The sequence below is a fragment of the Talpa occidentalis genome, unplaced genomic scaffold, assembly GCF_014898055.3.
Source record: "Talpa occidentalis isolate TD23 unplaced genomic scaffold, MPIMG_talOcc4v2.1 talOcc4.14, whole genome shotgun sequence".
Classification (NCBI taxonomy): domain Eukaryota; kingdom Metazoa; phylum Chordata; class Mammalia; order Eulipotyphla; family Talpidae; genus Talpa; species Talpa occidentalis.
The window spans coordinates 2,981,572-2,999,487 of NW_023601433.1; the positions used below are offsets into that span (position 1 = coordinate 2,981,572).

A 17,916-nucleotide genomic window follows, 5' to 3' on the forward strand; every position below is an offset into this window, starting at 1 on the left:
GAGTCGGGAAACAAAAATATCTTCTTTATTTAACTCGGCCCCGTCCCTCCCCTGTCCCTGCGCGGGTCTCTGGAAAGGCACAACGGGAGGTTGGAGAAATGTCTCTAGCTCAGTCCATGGCTTACGTTATGTTTGCTTTGCTTTGGCATTGGGGGGAATTAGATGCGTTTTTGGCGACTGGGGGCTGGGCGGGTGGGCGCAGACACAATGTGGGATTTGTTTTTTGCCGTCTTTAATGGAATTCCTTATATGACAGAAAGCGACAAGGAGAGGACACCGTGTGTGCAGCGCGGCCTGGCGAGGCTCCTGGGCTCAGCATCCCGGGTGGTCCTGGGGTCCCCTCAGTGGGCCGTGCCGGGCCAGCTCTGCCGTGGGGGCCGGGAGCTCCGCTTCTGTGGTCGCCGCTTGTAGGTGGCGGCTGCGAAAAGGGGTGGGATGATCCCGGTGACCCTCAGGAAGGAGACAGGGCTGGGCAAGCCTGCCCCCACCCGGGGGCCCCCTGCAGATACCTCGGGCTTGTGGGGCAGCCTGAGGCTTGAGTGCTTCCAGGGTTGGGTTTTTCTTTGGTCAAAGGGGCAGGGGCAGGGGCAGGGACTTGTGAGGGAGCTGGTCCCTGGCCTCACCGCCCCGAGGACCGGCAGGAGGCGGCCCTCAGGCTCCCGGGGAGGGGGCCAGTCACCGCTGTGGGGAGCAGGACGGGTTGGCAGAATGGAACCCAGAGCCGAGGGAGGGGGAGCGGGGTGCTCACTCACGGTCTGTGCAGGTGACTCGAGGCTCCTCCCACTGCCCGCTGGGCTGGCACCGGATGGTGGGCACATGGCGCTGGACGAAGCCCTCATGGCACTGGTACCGCACCAGGGAGTTGATCTCGTACCGGTCCTTTTTCTGCCCAAAGGTCCTGGCGTGCTCCACCGTGGGGGGCTCTCCGCAGGCCACTGGGGGGCAAATACTCATCAGTGAGGGCTCTCGTGGGGCCTCTGGGATGACCAGGACCAGCGATGAGAGGGTGTGGCCGCCCTGGTGGAGACGTGACAACCCAGAGCCCCAGGCACCATGCGAAAGGGAACTCTAGGCTGGATGCCCAGTCGGAACTCCCAGGAGAACGGCTCCCGCCCTGGCACCGCTGGCAGTGAGGCCCTGTGCCAGTGTCAGTGGAGCGGGAGGGCTGGCCCCCGGCCCGTGCCTTTTTCCCTCTCCCTGTCCCTAGAAATGGGCTTGCCCTGACCATCGCCCTGGGGTGCTGGCACTGGAGAGCCTCCCCCACCCCGGGCAGCTTCAACCTGCTTGTCTGGCGCCAGAAGGGCCTCGCTGGCAGCCTACAGTTCTGACGCCACCTGCTGGCCTCTCCCAGGCGAGGCTCACCTGTGCCCTTTTTGCAGGTGAAGGGCAGGTGGTAGTTGCAGGGGACATCATTCCACTCGCCCTTCTCGTGCCAGATCATCACCACGCAGTCCTCGCCCGTGGCGAAGAAGTTGTCGGGCTGGTTGGGGCGCCAGTTCTCAAATTGCTGCAGGTGGGAGTGGAGGAGAATGAGGAGAGCCGACCCCTGCTCTTCTCCACCAAGCCCCTCAGGTCTCCCTTCTCCTGGCAGTGCCACAAAGGCTGCAGGGAGCCTGGTCGGGTGGACCCTGGCGCTGTGGGATCCACGGACCCTCCACTAACTGGTCATACCGCCCACATGTGGGAGATCTCAGGGCGGAGAGCCCCAAGGAGTCACAGGGCCCGTGAATGAGCTGATGCCCCGTCTTCCTGCTGGGACAGCAGGGCCCACACAGGCTGCCTGGCTGGGGCACCTGCGGGCCAGGCCACCGCGCCCAGGCTACGCCCGCAGCTTTGCTCAGGACAGAGGCCACTTCCCTCTGCGATAACTCTGCCCCTCCCCGACAACCCTTATCACTCTCTTTCAGGGCCTTTCCCGAGACCCTCAGGTCTCGCTGGCCTGCAGCATTTACCGCAAGGATCAGTCACTTGTCACCCGAGTTGCTGTCTGTCTGTCTCTCTCTTGAGTAGACTCAAGCCCTCTGGGGCAAGGAGCCCCTTTAAGCTTCCGAGGCTCCTCCTGTAGTTTGCCTTCATTTGTCCATTGCCTGCCTCACCCCCTCTTTCCTTCCTGCTTCTCGCTCAACACCCCCTCCCCCTCCCACTATGGTCTCCAGAGCCAGAGACACAGAGACACGTCCCCTCTCTCAGATGCCAGCCCACCCCTGCCTGCTCTGGCTGTGAGCGCATCTCCCAGGGCTCCATGCCCTCCTCTGCACCCCGCCCTCCTGGTGCCCAGGGGAACGCACCAGGGAGTGTCCATCAGACCAGCGGAAGTCCCCTTCGATGGTCCTGTCGTTCAGGCCTATCCACTGGTAGTCCTGGGCGTTGTCTGGAGAGAGGATTGGTGTTGGCCAAGTGCCGGGCACCCCAAGGGTGTGCGCGGACCTTGAGCTTGTGAGGAGGCAGGTGGGCCCTTAGGAGCCGGTGCCTGGGCCCGGCGTGCACTCTGTCAAGGCACGCTGGACGGGTGACAGCCACAGGGTCACAGGCAGTGAGCTGTCCTGGGCGCAGCCAGAGGCCTTGTCCCAAGACCTGGGTCCTGCCCTCGGGGAGCTCAGGCCTTGCAAGTGAGCCCCTTCATCCTCAGGGACGCCACCCTCCTCTCCGCCCCCAGGACCCCTGAACTCACTGTTGACGAACTCCTGCTCCTCCGGGGTGACGATGCTGCTCAGGTGGGACTGCTGCTCGCGACACCGGCTCTCGGCGTCCACCCAGGTCTCGCGGTCGGGGAAGTGGCGGTAGCAGTGGCCTTGGAACTTGGTCCAGCCCTCCTCACACAGCTCCTGGTCTGCAATACAGGTCAGGAGCTTGAAGAGGGGCCTGGGTCACCGGGGGATGGCGGCTGCCGCCTGTCTGATGGCACCGTTCCTGCCTTCACCCCACCTTCAATCTTGTGCCCCCCAAGAAGGGGAGAGGCTCAAGTTGGGCCTGGCCTGGCCACCGGAGCCTTAGGGTGCATCTCCACCCCCAGGCAATGCCACTGCCCCTTGCTTTCCCTGCTCTCGCCCCGAAGCTTTTGCCTGTTGACGCCTGCTGGGGTGGGGACAGGCTGAGATGGGAGGCCAGGCAGAAAGAGGTGGGAAGGGGGAGGTTCTGAGGTTTAAGGCAAAATGTGCTTTGGGGGCTCGAGGGGCTCTAGGGGAGGTGTGAGAGCAGCAGACAACAGGCAGTGCTGGGACATGAGCCGCACCCTTGGGTGGGGCACCCTTGGGTGGGGCAGATGAGTCTGAAAGGTGTGAAGCTTCGAGTCCGCAGTCCCAGGAGGGCAGGGCAGCCACGGCCCAACCTGAGGCTCCGGCTTTTTCCTTTCTTCCTAGTGGCAGATGAGTGGGGGAAGGGACAACTCTCCTCACAAGCCCACACTGGGGAGGGGGGTCTCCGTTCTGGAGAGGGGCGCGTGGAGCTTTGGAGCCACAAATGGGGACAGACGGGAGGAGGGCGTGGAGAGCCTCCATGGGCCCCACTGACACACTCAGAGGCGCCCTTGAGGGGGCCCGGTGGAATCTTCACGCCGGGGGCAGGGATACAATCAGGGCTCCCCCTCAGAGACAGCCACTAGCATCTGCCAGCCCAGCAGCGAGAGGGGTGTCAGGGCCCTCTCTTCCCTCCTCCCCTGGGGTCTCCCAGGCCAAGCCTCTTGGGCCTCCAACTTAGACACAGGCCAAGAGCCCTCAGGCTGCAGGGTGGCCTCTCCAAGGCCCGGTGCCACCCATTGTCCAGAAGGAAGGCCCGGCCCTGAGGGGCCAAAGCTTAGGGCTGGAGAAGAGACGCTTGGGGGAGCAGAGTCGGAGGCCAGCAGCCTGGGAGGGAAGAGGGGCAGCAGGGGGAGGTGCACTGATGCCGCCAGTGCCTTCTTCCCCAGGGCTGAGACTAAGACCTGGGCGGGGTGGGGGTGGGGGGGCCTCTGTGGCTGCCAGCCCGTGAGGCGGCCAGAGCGCACATCCTAGGGCTGGCCCGTGGCTGAAGCTGGGCTGGGCAGGGGCCAGGCCATGCAGGATGGCAGCTCTGGGGAAGAGTGGCAGATTCTGGGAGACTGGAAGAAAAGAAGGGCCACAGCCCAGGCATGAGGTATCGTGGGGGGTGGGGCTCAGGGTTGGAGAAGACAGGCGGCCCTGTTGAGTGGGTGCCCAGGCCCAGGACCCTGCCCTGCAACATGGTCCCCCCTTTTGCTCCATCAGAGACCCACGAGGGCCCTGCCCCGCCTGAGCGGCACCAGGGCTGAGCTGCCGTCTGTGTGGACAGCTGGGTCCTGCTTCCCAAGTGGCAAGAATGTCAGCACCCTGGGGATGAAATCCTTGTAGTTTTCCTCCCCCACCGCAGCCCCAACCCCACGCACCCACTTCTTGGGATCTTGGGGCAGACGTGAGGGTAGGGAGCTGTACGGGAGGAGAGGGTCCAGGCCTTTTCTTCCATCCCTCTACCCGCCTGCAGCCTGAACAGCCCCCCACGGAACATGCAGCTCCAAACTCCCACCCCACGCTGCTAAGGACCAAAGAGAGACTTCCCAGGGGCTGCAGATGCTTTCTGGAAGTTTGTGGAGTGTCCAACCTGAGCTCACTGAAGATGGTTTTGAGCCCTGCTTGCCCCAGCTCTGCAGTGATGCACATGGCCCCAATCCTGGCCTCCCCCTGTGAGCGGGAGGGCTCTCAGCATGGGGGCAGAGGGAGTCTAGGAGGCCATTCTGGTGCTGGGGTGACCCTGGCACACGCACCAGGGGCAGGGCTGGGTCCAGGAGCAGCAGCAGAGGGCTGGCGGGGCCAGGAGAGGAGCTTCCTGGCCCAGCGGGAGGCGGCACCATGCACCCCGCCACACCTCCACCTTCAACGAGAGGGCGGAAGGAAGGAAGCACCACACATGTGGCCTGGCGGGCAGCCGTGTGGGAGAGCGTGGTGTCAAGAAGGTGACATGCAGTGGGGCCGGCTCATGCACCGCCGGAGCATGCTGGCAGCGCGGGGCTCGCAGGCAGGCAAGTCGGAACTCTCGCTGGAGGGCCCACACCAGGGCCACGCAGAGGGCACACGAGCCACAGCCTTGGGGGGAAGCTCTATGGCAGTCAGCCCGAGCAAGAACCAGGACCCCCACCCACAGCTCCTTCGAGAAAGACAAATGCAGGGAGGCAGCTCTGTCCTCAGTCTGATCCAAGGACCACCTTGATGGGGCCGCCAGAGCCCTGGAGGTTAGTGCTTTACAGACTCCCCAGAACCCCACCTTCCAGAGGGTAGGTGACTGGGTCTGCACGTCTTTCCTGAGGTCGGGTCAGCCGGTCCCCCAGAGGCAGGTTTTCCAGGGGAACAGCAAGAGGAGGATGGGCGAGTGGGATGGACATCTCAGTGGTGATCCCTGCCGTGGTGTCCGGGTGACCTGGGGAGCCCCAGCGAGGGCCGAGAGCCAGTGGTTAGAGGAGAGGTGAGGGAGGAAGAGGGGTGCAGCGGTTAGTGACATTAGCTGAAGCCGAGACGGCCGTACCGATCTCACACAGGTCCCCTCGGTAGCTGGGAAGGCATAAGCATGTGAAAGAGTCGATGGCATCCACGCAGGTGGCTCCATTCAGACAAGGGCTTGGGAGGCACTCATCAATGTCTGCAAGAAACCAAGGGCCACCATTAGGATGCCGCCGGACGCTGCGCTGGGCCGGCCCCTGCTCTCCAGAGCCCGGGAGGGTGGCTGGGCTTCCTAAGATCTGTTGCTGCTGCTGCTGCTGCCGCCGCCTTGGCGTGCTGAGCCAAAGGGGCAACCGGGTTTTCTTGCATGTGCGTGATTCCGGACTGGCGTGGGGGAGCGGAGGGGGCTTCCTGCGGCAAGCGGCAAGTCTGCAGCGGCTGTGAGGGCGAGGGCTCCTCCGCTGCCTTCTCTCCCAAATGTCTCGAGAAACGGTGGGGTCTGATCTGGCTCTGAACTTGGCATGAGTCCAGTTTGGGAAGCGTGGTTAGAGCCCTTGCTTTCCGTGGAGGGCGCGGGCGTACATACCAGGCCAACACGCTGGGCACGGTCTGCAGAGTCTGGGACACGAGGCAGTGGCAGCCCCGGGGGCTCACCGCTTTCTTGGATTGCAGACACGCCTTTGTCTTCGATAACGAAGACATCAGAGCACTTTCTCTCCGATGGACAACGGCCCAGCCCCACGCTCCTCCGGGTGATCTCTTTCCAGCCTCAGACTCTAGAACGTGCCTGTGTCCAGGGGTCACAACTTCCAGGACGCCTCATCCTTCTGAGGGGATGGCAAGCTGGCGAGGCACCCCGACACAGCGCTGGGCTTCAGGCCGGTCCCCACCAGCCTGTTCTTCCTGGGCTGCTCTTCCTCTTCCTCCAAGCGGTTCTTTCTGATGAAACTTCTCTGTGAGACTTGAATTGGCAAGTTGTTAGTTTAAGCCTCAAACTTTCATCCATCATGGGGGTCAGAGCTGAATCTCTGAATCTCTTTCATGGTGCGTCCGTGGGTGGGAAGCCCCTTCCAGCGAGCGAGCACGTCTGCTGGCTCCTGGCGCTCCTGCTGCGTGAGCCGGAGATGCTGGGCCTTGGTGACTGTGGGGCGTTCACGCCAAATCCAGGACCCACTGTGAGCGTGCGTGGTCTCACACGAGCAGCCTATGTTTGTTCCAGGACTTAGTTCTTGCTTCTCGAGGGAGCAGACTAGACCTTAACACCAACCCCATGCAGGCAAAGCCCCTTCTCTGGGCCTTTCCATAGACACACAACAGGCGCCTTCCAGGGCTTCCTGCAATGGGCGGCCTGGAGCCTCCGTTTCTCAGGCATCTCTCTCTTCCCACGAAGTTCTTAACTTTCATCCCAGGGAGTGTGCACCGTGAACTAGAAACCCACAGTTCCAAGTCTGGAACTGCTCCAAGCAAACCCAGAATGCATGGAGGACTGGCTGCAATCCCTGCATGCACTTGGATTCCCAGCAGCAGCAGTAGCAGCAATAGGTCAGGCCATGGGCCAGGCGGAAGCTGGGGCGGCTCTCCTGCTCGGGAGCTAGAGTTCTCTTCGTCCGTTAGTGTCACTGCGGGAGCCGGACAGCCCTGAGCCGGGGGTATTAAGCAAACGTAGGTGCTAAAGCAGTTGGGCAGAGCAGGGGCCTGTGGGAGGAGCGCCAGCCCAGCCCTGGGCCCGGGCAGTCCCGGGGAGGCTGGCCAGTGGCTGCCAGGAGTCCCAGCAGTCAGGGAACACGAGCCATCGCCGCGAGGCTGCCCGGGGCCCGAGGCTGGCGTTGTTTTCCTTCTGTTTGGCTCAGGCTAAGGGCTGAGCAGGCCGCAGGGGCGGACGTGCAAGAGCCACTTCCTGGGCATGGAACTGTCTTATTTTTGGCAGGGCCCTGGACTCACAGAGGGAGGAAGGGAAGGCCACGACCCCGAAGACCTGTGAGCCGTGGGCTGCCTCCCCTTCAGCGGTGGGAAGGGGGCCGAGCAGCTGGGGCGGGGTGCTTAGAGCCCCCCAAGGTGGGCCGCTCTGGCCCTGCCTTGTCCACCTCCACTGGGAAGGCCCATGAGGACCTTGCTTGGCTTCTGGAACCACATGTGGGTTTGGGTGGGCTCTGAGCACAGAGGGGGACCCCAGAGAAGGTGACAGCAGGTGGAGGATGGAAGGGCTTTGGGCTGAGAGGGAGCAGCATCTCCCGAGACCCGTGTGCTGCCCTCGTCGCTCACACAGGTTATCCTCCCGGCAGCTCTGGCACTGTGCAGTGTGGGGGAGCAGCGAGGTGACGGCCCTTGCTGGTGAGGGGGGCACAGATGGGAGGAGAGGTGGAGGTGAGAACAGACGGAGAGAGGAAGGCGAGGCTGTGTCCCGATGGAGGGGGAGGGACACCGGGGTCCTGGGGCTCAGCCGCTCATGCCCATTTCTGTTGCATCGGCCAAGGGCCCCTGACATCGCTGGGCAGGGATTCTGGGGCATGTCAGGACCCGCAGAGTCCTCATCCCACTGCCATAAAAAAAAGCACAGCCCGCGCCGGAATAAGGGGCTCCAGTGACAGCGCTATCCTGGCGGAGAAAATGACTGAGGCTCCCCCCACCCCCGGCCCCGGCCCCGGTCAAGGAAGGCTGGGCAGACACTTGGATAAGGAACCTGAGGCCGCCACCTGAACAGGTCCTGTGCTGTGTGTGCCGGGCCCCGGGCTTCTATGCCAGCGTGAGTATATCTGACGCCTAGAAAGGCCAGAGGGAGAGTGACAGCAGGTGCTGTTAATCAAGTGGTACCCGATTAGAGGGGTGGCCACCGGGATGGACAGGCATGCTCAAATTGTTCAGTGCGCAGCCTGTGCAGCTGTATGCAGTGCTGCGGCATATGACTCCCTGAGACATGAAGAGGGGAAATCCCCTCAAGAAGCAGAGATGATTCCTCCACTCCGTGGGTGTCCTGCACCTTGCAACAATCTGGGGTTCCTTGGCTGGACAGACCTGAGCAAACACGCTGGCTTCTGCTGTGCTACAAGGAACGGGGACTGCACGGACACATTCACCAGCGGCAATTTGCTTTTAAAGTAAACATCACCCGGGCCTCCCCAGTGGCACAGCGGTTGAGCTCTGGGTTGCGAAGCTGCCCTCAGCCTTTGCTGTGCCAGTTCGATCCCAAATGCTCCTTGGCCACCGGAGGAGGGTCCCGCATGGCGCGCAGACCTCTCCTGCCGCCCGCTGCTCCCCTCAGCAGTGTACTTCGTCAGTCTGCCTGTTCTGCTCCCCGCTCTGGCTCTGATGAATTCTCTCACCCTCCCGTGCTTCTGACTGTACCCAGTGCTTGTATAAATAAATAAACAAATAAATCTTTAAAAAAATAAAGTAAACATCACCCCAGTTCAAAGTACGCTATCATTATACTCTCCAAGCTTGTATATTTTTGAAGGTTGGAAGGCTGCTCCAACATCCTACTTCTTAAATGCTCTTGGTTGTCTATTCACATCTGCCCACGGACTTTTTGGCTAAGTCAAGGAGGTGGCACTTGTGTTTCCGCTTGTAACCCTGTATTTTCCCTTGCTTTGAAGACATTTTTTTTTCTGCCAGCGATAAGGTTTCACTGAAATTCAAAGTGCTCCCCTCTGTGGGGAGAGACAGTACATGATCAGAGCCGCAGTCTCTGAAGTGGACAGTGGCAGAAGCGGAAGAGACTGGTGAGGTTTAAGCTCAGGCCCTTTAACCCACATGCCCACGGCCTGCAGGAAAACCAGCGGTGACATCTGATTAGAACGAATTTCTCAGCCTTGGCTGTACATTAGAATCACGGCTGTAGTTAAATTTTTTCTTCCTAAATTTAAAGATTAAATAAAAACAACACCCAACACCAGAGTCCCCCTCCAGATCAACGGAATCAGAATATCTCAGGCGGGCCCCTAGGTAGGGCACTTTTGAAAGTGCCCCAGGAGATTCTAAAGTGCCAGCTTGAACCCCAGAGTCCGCAATTAACTCCCACAGGACATCTGGGTGATGGAGGTGGAGGTGAGGAGGGTATTGCTGCTTTTAAAGTAGATCCCAACAGGAGAGTCTTGTCTTTCATTTGAAAGAATCTGAGTATTCTTGAACAGATGTGATTTTGATGTCAAAAGTAAAAATTTATAATAATTATTGCTAATCAATTAATACAGACTCTCCTACTTATGACGGTTTAAATTGTGATTCTTCCATTTTACGGGGGTGCAGCAGTTCCATGCACGCAGTGGGAACTGTCCTTGGGATTCTGGCATTTTCCCGGGTCACTCTTGTGGGATGCTGTGCAGTGAGAGCAAGCCCGGGGTCCCCAGGACAAACAGCCACCACCTTTGGCTGCTGCCTGCGGCAGCTTTCACAGAAGCCATCACGTCTCCACTACTCCCTTCTGGGCCTGAGACGGCAACTCTTTTTTTTTTTTTTTTTTTTTTTTAGAATATTTATTTATTTATTTGTTTGTTCGTTTGTTTTTTTGTTTATACATGCACTGGGTACAGTCAGAAGCGCGGGAGGGTGAGAGAATTCACCAGGGCCAGAGCGGAGAGCAGAGCAGGCAGGAGGACCGAAGTACACTGCTGAGGGGAGCAGCGGGCGGCAGGAGAGGTCTGCGCGCCATGTGGGACCCTCCTCCGGTGGCCGGGGAGCAGCCGGGAATCGAACCGGCGCCGCAGAGGCTGTGGGCAGCTTCGCAACCCAGCGCTCAACCGCTGCGCCACCGGGGAGGCCCAAGAGACGGCAACTCTTTATAAGCAGACCCGTGTTGGCAGGAGTGCCTGAGTGGAGGACGTGTGTTCTGAGCAGACCCAAGCGCGAGGCTGAGCTGTGACCTTTGGTGGGTGCAGGACTGTGCTAACAGCATTTTGACTTCTCAGCTCATGATATTTTCCATTTACGATGCTTATGCAGAGATCATCTGCTAAGTTGAGGCAGCTCTGTGATTGTTTATTTATAGGATGCCAACTAAACGGAACGACAGCAACTGCCTAGTGTTTACTTTTAGGACCAGACATCCCCACCTTGCCTCCCGGGCGGGTGGTTCCGCGGAGTGTTGGGATTTGCGTGGGAATAACGCTGCATTCTGCCGCGTGGAGGGCGCTGATGGGGAGGGCCGGTGAACAACCCTTGGCTCATGGCTGGAGAGCAAGTGAGGTACCTGCGGAAACTGGACACTCACTGAGGTCCTTGGAAGCACCGAATCCTGAGCTAAATTGAACAGGAAGGCTTGAGACCCCGGGGGTACAGTCACAGGCAACAAGAACCCAGGTTTTATAGCTGACCCTTGCCACCCACTCTTTAGAGCTGATAAAGCTTTCCTAACTGTTGGAGTTAGGGGTGGGGGAACCAATCTGGCCGGACTGTCCACCCATGAGCTCAAGCCTGCCCATAGCTGTTGCCACTCTGACTGCACATTGGACTTGCCGGGGAGTTTTTAACACCCCAGCACAAAGGTCACAGGGCCGGTTCAACCAGAATCTGGGTGCAGTGGGCCGGGGGACCCGACACCAGGCTTTTTAAGGCCGAACATCACCACCCCTTTTACCAGGTGTGTGTGTGTCTGATTCTCAGCCCTCCCTGGGGGGCTCTGCCTCCCCAAAGTCAAGATCTGGCTCTGCCATCAGAAACTGGCATTATGATCCCCTGGCAGTTTCTTATTTTGCTAAGGGGGTTAAACAAGTGAGTCAAGGCCCAGCTCTTGATTAGACTCACTCAGTGGAGTTAGGAGAATTAGCCTTTTCTGCTCTGGTTTCAAATGGAACTTGTTTCCAAGCTGTTCAGAGAGCTGCCTGGGGAGAAAAGGTGGCATCAGTGCCCGCAGCAGACATACAGTTTGAGATTACAGCAGATTCCTTACGTCCACTGTCCCCCATGTCCATTGCCAGAGCTGCCCAGAGTGAGTCAGGCCACATTCCGGCTTCCAGTACCAACTCGGGGAGGGGCTGCTAAGATGGACGGAGTCAGAGATGCGGAGAGTGGGGGCGGGTTCCGGAACCCTAGTGGGCTCAGAGTCTGTCTCGCTGGCCCAGATGGAGCTGGGCTGAGGTCCGTGTCCAAGGCCTGCATGAAGTTTATTGGGGCGGGCGCCTGAGACCCTGAGGGGTCAACCAGAGGCGTTTCTCCCCGGACAGACAGAGCTGCACCTGTGCTCTGGGAGGACCCTGAGCCCCTGCTGGTTGCAAAGCTGACACAGGGGCTCCCCAAGTTTTCTCCAAGGCCAGGCTCTCCAGGGACTGAGGCAGTGCCCAGTCGGTGTAGATACGGTGCTTGCAGTCCAGCATAGGTACTGCCCCCTCAGCAGTGAGGCCAGGACCTTCTTAGGGGGGCCCTCCCTCTCTGGCCAGGGGGTGTCCCATGTTCTCAGGTCTAGGCCCCACACAATGGCAAAGAACGGCCCAGTGGAGATAAAGAGGATTTATATACACATACATATTTACGTGTCAGTACCAGCATACAGCGTGTGTATACTATATGAGCATATAACATAGCAGGGGTGTTAATGTGCATATATATTGATATATATAAACTCAGCACCCTCCTCTGGGCAGGGCGCAGAGGCCCTGAAGACAGCTGCTGGTGCAGCGTGCCTGGACGTGGTATTTTCCCCAAGAGTCATTGCTCCTTTCAGCAGGAGAGGCCTTTCCTGAAGGGCCCCAGGCCTGGGGCCTGGCAGAGTATGGGTAAGCATGGGGACTGGAGAGGGTGACTCTGGAACCTGGGCTTGGGGTTACCCGACATCTCTCCCCTCTGGGGAGCGGTGTCAGAAGGATGCACGCAGATATGTTTGGGAACAAGTGGCTCCTGGCTATCTTGTTTTGGGGGCCTGTCCCCCACCCCAGGTTTCTCACTACCCTGCCCTCTGCTTCACCCGTAGCTGAGGCAGTGGCCCTTGGGGGGCAGGTGCTGGGGCAGGGTGCTCAGGCCACAGCTGGCTTGCAGACAGGGTGTGGCGCTGTCTGTGTCATTTCCTTCAGGGTGGGAAGGGCCCCCAGACCCTGTCCAGACCCAAACACGGAGGGGGCAGAAGGGTGTTTCTGGGGGGTTGCCCTTCCTGGGGCCACAGGCCTGACCAGTCCACGAGGCAGCCACCTCCAGACCAGCATTTCTCTGAAGCCTCAAGTTTTACCTTCACAGAGATTTTGCATCCTACTCATGTAACCATCACGGCTGGACAAAAAAAATGGTTTAATTGCTTGACCTTTTCCTCCCAGATGCCACATAGAATAGACACTACAGAAAGATGGTCCACGTCCATCCTGTGGCTTCTCCCCCTTCTACCTCCTTCCCAGATTGAGAAGCCTGGGTCTCGGGGTGCCCTGATGCCTCCTCCCCCTGCAGCCCCTTCTGCAGCCCCCTCCCTGCCCGCACCCGCACAGCCAATGAGGGTCTTACCGATGTCACAGTGCTCGCCAGTGTGGCCGGGGGGCACAGGCATACGATGTGCCCCCGTCTCCTGGCAGGTCCCAGCGCCACAGGGCTCATCAGCACAGGGCCTGGCGGGGCTGCACCCCGGCGCGAGCTTGAGCGCTAGAGCGAGGCTCTCGGGGACAGCGAGGCTAGGACCGCAGGTCAGGCGCGGGAACTGAGCCCCAGACCGGCTGTGGGTCTGCATTACTGGGGCTCTGTCTGTCCTGGGCAGCGGGCCCTAGCCTCTGGGGGTGCCTCTGACGGGAGAAGGTCTCTCCACACACACAGGTCCAAGGAATCCCAAAGCAGAAAGCCAAGGGACGCCCCTAGCCCTGGGGCCCGGTGTGGCCAGCCAGTCACTGCAGAGCACAGCGCACTGGAGTCCAGAGGGGGCGGGGGGGGGGAACACAGCATCTCACACCAGGACACAGTCCAAATGCCACAAAGTAGTCCCTCAAATGTACCAGTTTTAACCCAGCACAAGGTAAATATTGGTGGATTCATTCTCTCACACTCACTCTCTGGGGCGGGGGGCGGGGGGAGGTAGGGCAGGAGCAGAATTTGCAGCCTCTCTAGTGGCCCTCTGTCCTTGCGCCAGTCACCCCAGTTCCTGTGATGTGACTCGCCGGAGTGACTGACAGTCACCGACCCTGATGCACTCTTTGCAAGCATGACGGTGAGTGCTTTATGCCTGCTCTCTCTTTCCCGGGTCTAGTCCCCTTTTGGAGACGTATCGCAGAGAGGTTAAGAAACTTGCCTGAGGCTGCACAGCTTCTCTGTGGCAGAGCCGTGCTTGGAGCCTGGAATCTACACCTGTGCAGTCTGAACACAGCCCAGACGGCCCAAACACACTGAAAGGAAGCAAGAAGAAACCCGACAATACCTGTGGCCTCCAACTCGTCTGTCCCTCCGGGGGAAGTCGGGATGGAAGCATCTGTCGGGGAGATGGCTGTGGCTGCTGTCTGGGTCTCGTCTCCTGAGTGCAAGGGACTTGAGGACTCGATTTCTAGAAGCGCCTCTGCAGGCTGCTGGGTCCGCTGGGTCCACTCGGACTCTGGGACGCTGGTGCCAATGACGACGTCTAGCCCCGAGGGGTGACCAGATGGGTCTCCACTGAGTTCAGTCCTGTCTCCAGAAGCCACCGGTGTGGTCAAAGGCCAGCCCGACGCCTCTGCGCTCCCGTCATCGGTGACCATGGGCTTTCCGCTCACTTCCGGGATGGCCGAGCCCTCCCCAGGGCCTTCCTGAAAGGCCGAGGGGCTGCTGCCCAGTCCCAGGCCTGAGGCTCCCTCCAAGTCAGCTTCATGGAAGGGGGTGCTTTCGGGCAGGTCAGGGGGCCCGGAAGCTGCCCTGCTGGCCTCAGGGGTGGCAGATGCACCCACCTCACCTTCAGGATAGGCAGAAGTCTCGCCACTGGGTTCTGGGGCTGGTGAGGCTTCGACCCCAGAACCAGGAAACCCTGGGGTGGCGCTACTAAGGTCGCCAGAGGCAGAGGCTTCGCCGCTGAACTCAAAGAGCCGGGGTATGTGTGTCACAGGTGGTCTTTGGCCAAGTTCCTGCGAAACAGTGGGTTCAGTAACACCTTCCACAAACTCAGACGTGATTAGAGTAACTTCTGGAAGCCATGAGGTCTCCCCGCTGGTGCTCGTGTGTATAGATGAGTCCCCACTTATGTCGACGGTGCCAGAAACGTCCCCGCTGAAAAATGGAGCACCAGATGGTTCTCCACTGGGCACTGCCAGCCCGGACTGCAATCCACCGAGGTCCAGAGATCCCGAGTGGTCTCCAGACACATCTGGCATTCCAGAAGGGGCACCACTGAGTTCCCAAACACCTGAAGGCCCTTCTCCTGCCTCTTGGGCTGTTGGAGCCTGGGTTATAGATTTCACCAAAGTTCTGTCCTCAAAAGAAATGGTGGGGGAACCTGATAGAAGTCCACTGCCATCGTAGGCTCCTGAGGGCATGGTGCTCCCCATCTCAGCTCCTGAGGAGTCTCCACTGATCTCAGCTACTCCACTTGGTCGGCCACTGGATTCCAGAAGCTGGGATGTAAACCCACTGGAGTCGACTGCTCCAGAAGATTGTCCACTGACATCCACCAGCCCAGATGTGCCTGAGAGCTCTGTCTCCCCGGAAGGGAGGCCGCTGAGGTCCACAGATCCTAAGCCTTCTTCTTCTTTCAGTGGCGTTGGGGTCACTTCCACCAAATGCATGTCCACAAAGGTAATGCCCGAAGACTCACCACTGCCACTCGTGATGCTGGAAACCAGGTCAGGGGGCCCAGAGGTTGTCTCACTGAGCCCTGGCAACCCTGATGGCTGCCCACTGAGATCAGGGACCCCGGATATTTCTCCACTCAGGTCGGTTATGCCAAATGGTTGGCTGCTGCCATAAAGAACTCCAGAAGCTTCTCCACTGACATCCGGCTGTCCAGAGGACAATCCACTATGTTCAGTCACTCCAGATGTTTCCCCAGAAAACCCTGATGGCTGCCCACTGACCTCAGAAAGCCCAGATGTTCCCCCACTGATGTCAAGAAATCCGGATGGCTGTCCAGTGACACCAAAGAGTCCAGATGTTTCCCCGCTGATGTCAGGGGACCCAGATGGCTGGCCACTGAGTTCAGCTCCTGAAGGGAGTCCACTGGGTGCCCCGCTAATGTCCAATTCACTGAAGGGCAGCCCAGATAGTTCTCCAGTGCCGCTAATGCCAATAGTTCCTCTCCCTTCCAGCTCCTCAGCAGTGGTGGTTGTCACAACTTCCACCAAGGTGGTATCCACGAGGGAAACTGTGGGGAACCCCGATGACAGTTCGCTAAAGTCAGGCAGGCCAGAGGATGGTCCACTCCCAAGGTCCACTCCAGAATACTCACCACTAAAGCCAGAGGGAAGGCCACTTGCTTCTGGAGTTTGCCCACTTCCTAGAGTTCCAGAAGGCAGGCTGCCAATATCCAAGTCTCCAGAACCAGACTCAACCAGGTCTTCTTCAGAAGGCACCCCACTCAGGTCCTCAGCTCCAGAAGCAGAGATCTCTAGCCCCTCCCTTCCAGAAGGAAGACCACTGAAGTCCCCTATTCCAGAGACAGAGGTTTCTGGACCTTCTCCAGAAGGAAGTCCACTGAGGTCCTCTCTTCCAGAGGCAGAGGCTTCTGGGCCTTCTCCAGAAGGAAGCACACTGAGGTCTCCTGTTCCAGAAGCAGAGGTTTCCAGACCATCTTCTCCAGAAGGAATTCCATGGAGGTCCTCTACTCCAGAAGCAGAGATATCTAAATGACCTTCTCCAGAAGGAAGTCCACTAAACTCTTCCCCTACTCCAGAAGCAGAGGTGCCTAGATGACCTTCTCCTCCAAAAGGAACCCCACTGAGGTCTTCTACTCCAGAAGCAGAAGTCTCTAAGTGACTTTCTCCTTCAGAAGGAAGTCCACTGAGGTCATCCCCTATGCCAGAAACAGAGATCTCTAGATCTTCTCCTCCAGAAGGAACCTCACCAAGGTCTTCTACTCCAGAAGCAGAAGTCTCTAAGTGACTGTCTCCTCCAGAAGGAAGTCCACTGATGTCACCCCCTACTCCAGAAGCAGAGGTCTCCAAATGACCTTCTCCTCCAGAAGGCAATCCACTGAGGTCATCTCCTACTCCAGAAACAGAGGTGTCTAGATCACCCTCTCCTCCAGAGAAAAGTCCACTGAGGTCTCCTACCCCAGAGGCAGAGGTGTCTATACCCTCTCTTCCAGAAGGAAGTCCACTGAGGTCCCCTACTCCAGAAGCAGAGGTTTCCGGACCTTCTCCAGAAGGAAGTCCCTCGAGGTCCCCTACTCCAGAAGCAGAGGTTTCCGGACCTTCTCCAGAAGGATGTCCACCGAGGTCCCCTACTCCAGAAGCAGAGGTTTCCGGACCTTCTCCAGAAGGAAGTCCACCGAGGTCCCCTACTCCAGAAGCAGAGGTTTCCGGGCCTTCTCCAGTAGGAAGTCCACCGAGGTCCCCTACTCCAGAAGCCGAGGTTTCCGGGCCTTCTCCAGTAGGAAGTCCACCGAGGTCCCCTACTCCAGAAGCCGAGATTTCTGGACCTTCTCCAGAAGGAAGTCCACCGAGGTCCCCTACTCCAGAAGCCGAGATTTCTGGACCTTCTCCAGAAGAAAGTCCACCGAGGTCACCTACTCCAGAAGCAGAGGTTTCTGGGCCTTCTCCAGTAGGAAGTCCACTGAGGTCTCCTACTCCAGAAGCAGAACCTTCTAGGCCCTTGCCTCCAGAGGGCAGTATGCCGACAATGGAAGTATTGGACCACTTAATTCTGTCTCCATCCCCTGAGGCTAGTTCACTTCCCAGAGGCAGGCCTGAGCCCACGGCAGAGGTGACACTGCTGGCGTCAAGGTCCTCGGAGGGCAGTCCACTCCCACTCACCCCTGAGGCCTGCCCGCTGGAGTCCAGGTGTCCCGAGGCTTCTCCACTGGCTTCCAGGTCACCGCTGACTTCGGGCACCCCAGAGGGCTCCCCAGATCCTAGCAGCTCAGTCCCACTGGGCACCAGGGGCAAATGTATGGACGGCTGCTCAGACGGGGTGGGCTCTTCCGAGGTCAAGGGCAATTCCGTTGCAGAAGGTCCTTCTGTGCTTTCCTCTGTGCTCTGGGGAGGCCACGTGGGAGGGATTCCTGGAGGAAAAGGGGGAGACAGGCAGGGTGTGGATTTAGAAGCTCGGCCCCATCTCAAGTTCACATGGGTGAGCTGAACGTGCCTGGCACAGGAGCACGTTTCTCTCAAAGCAGAAACGGATCCAGACATTGTCTAGTGGCACCTCATGCTCTGGGGAGGGAAGGCAAGGAGGGGGGTGGGCAGGCAGGGAGGGAGGACCGGACACTCCCACTACCCTCAGGCTGTGCTTTGGGAGACTCAGGGGCCTCACAGCCGCATCAGCTGGGACGCCATAGGAAAGCGAATCCCAGCCCCCCTGGCACTAACAGGAACTCGGCAGGGGCTCAGCCACGCCTGTGTCTGGCAGCCGGTCAGGATCAGGAAGGAGGTGTTGGCTGAGGGAAACTGAGGCCGGCGTTCGGTAACAGAGGCGC

The 17,916-nt window shown here is 59.2% G+C and overlaps 1 protein-coding gene across 2 annotated transcripts in view; it reads right to left on the minus strand.

Moving 5' to 3' along the window:
* Window positions 1-188: 188 nt before the first annotated feature.
* The window catches only part of ACAN (aggrecan), a 50,465-nt gene continuing 32,737 nt past the window's right edge, over window positions 189-17,916 (minus strand). The window contains exons 13-19 of one of the 2 annotated variants that reach the window (XM_037510006.2): window positions 13,741-17,502; window positions 5,509-5,622; window positions 2,672-2,830; window positions 2,289-2,371; window positions 1,363-1,507; window positions 753-935; window positions 189-418 (exon numbers count right to left, since the gene is read on the minus strand). In XM_037510006.2, the coding sequence (XP_037365903.1) occupies window positions 342-418; window positions 753-935; window positions 1,363-1,507; window positions 2,289-2,371; window positions 2,672-2,830; window positions 5,509-5,622; window positions 13,741-17,502 (4,523 nt within the window). In that variant the 3' untranslated portion in view covers window positions 189-341. The remainder of the gene's footprint in view (window positions 419-752; window positions 936-1,362; window positions 1,508-2,288; window positions 2,372-2,671; window positions 2,831-5,508; window positions 5,623-13,740; window positions 17,503-17,916) is intronic. The other variant, XM_037510007.2, reaches the window with a different exon arrangement.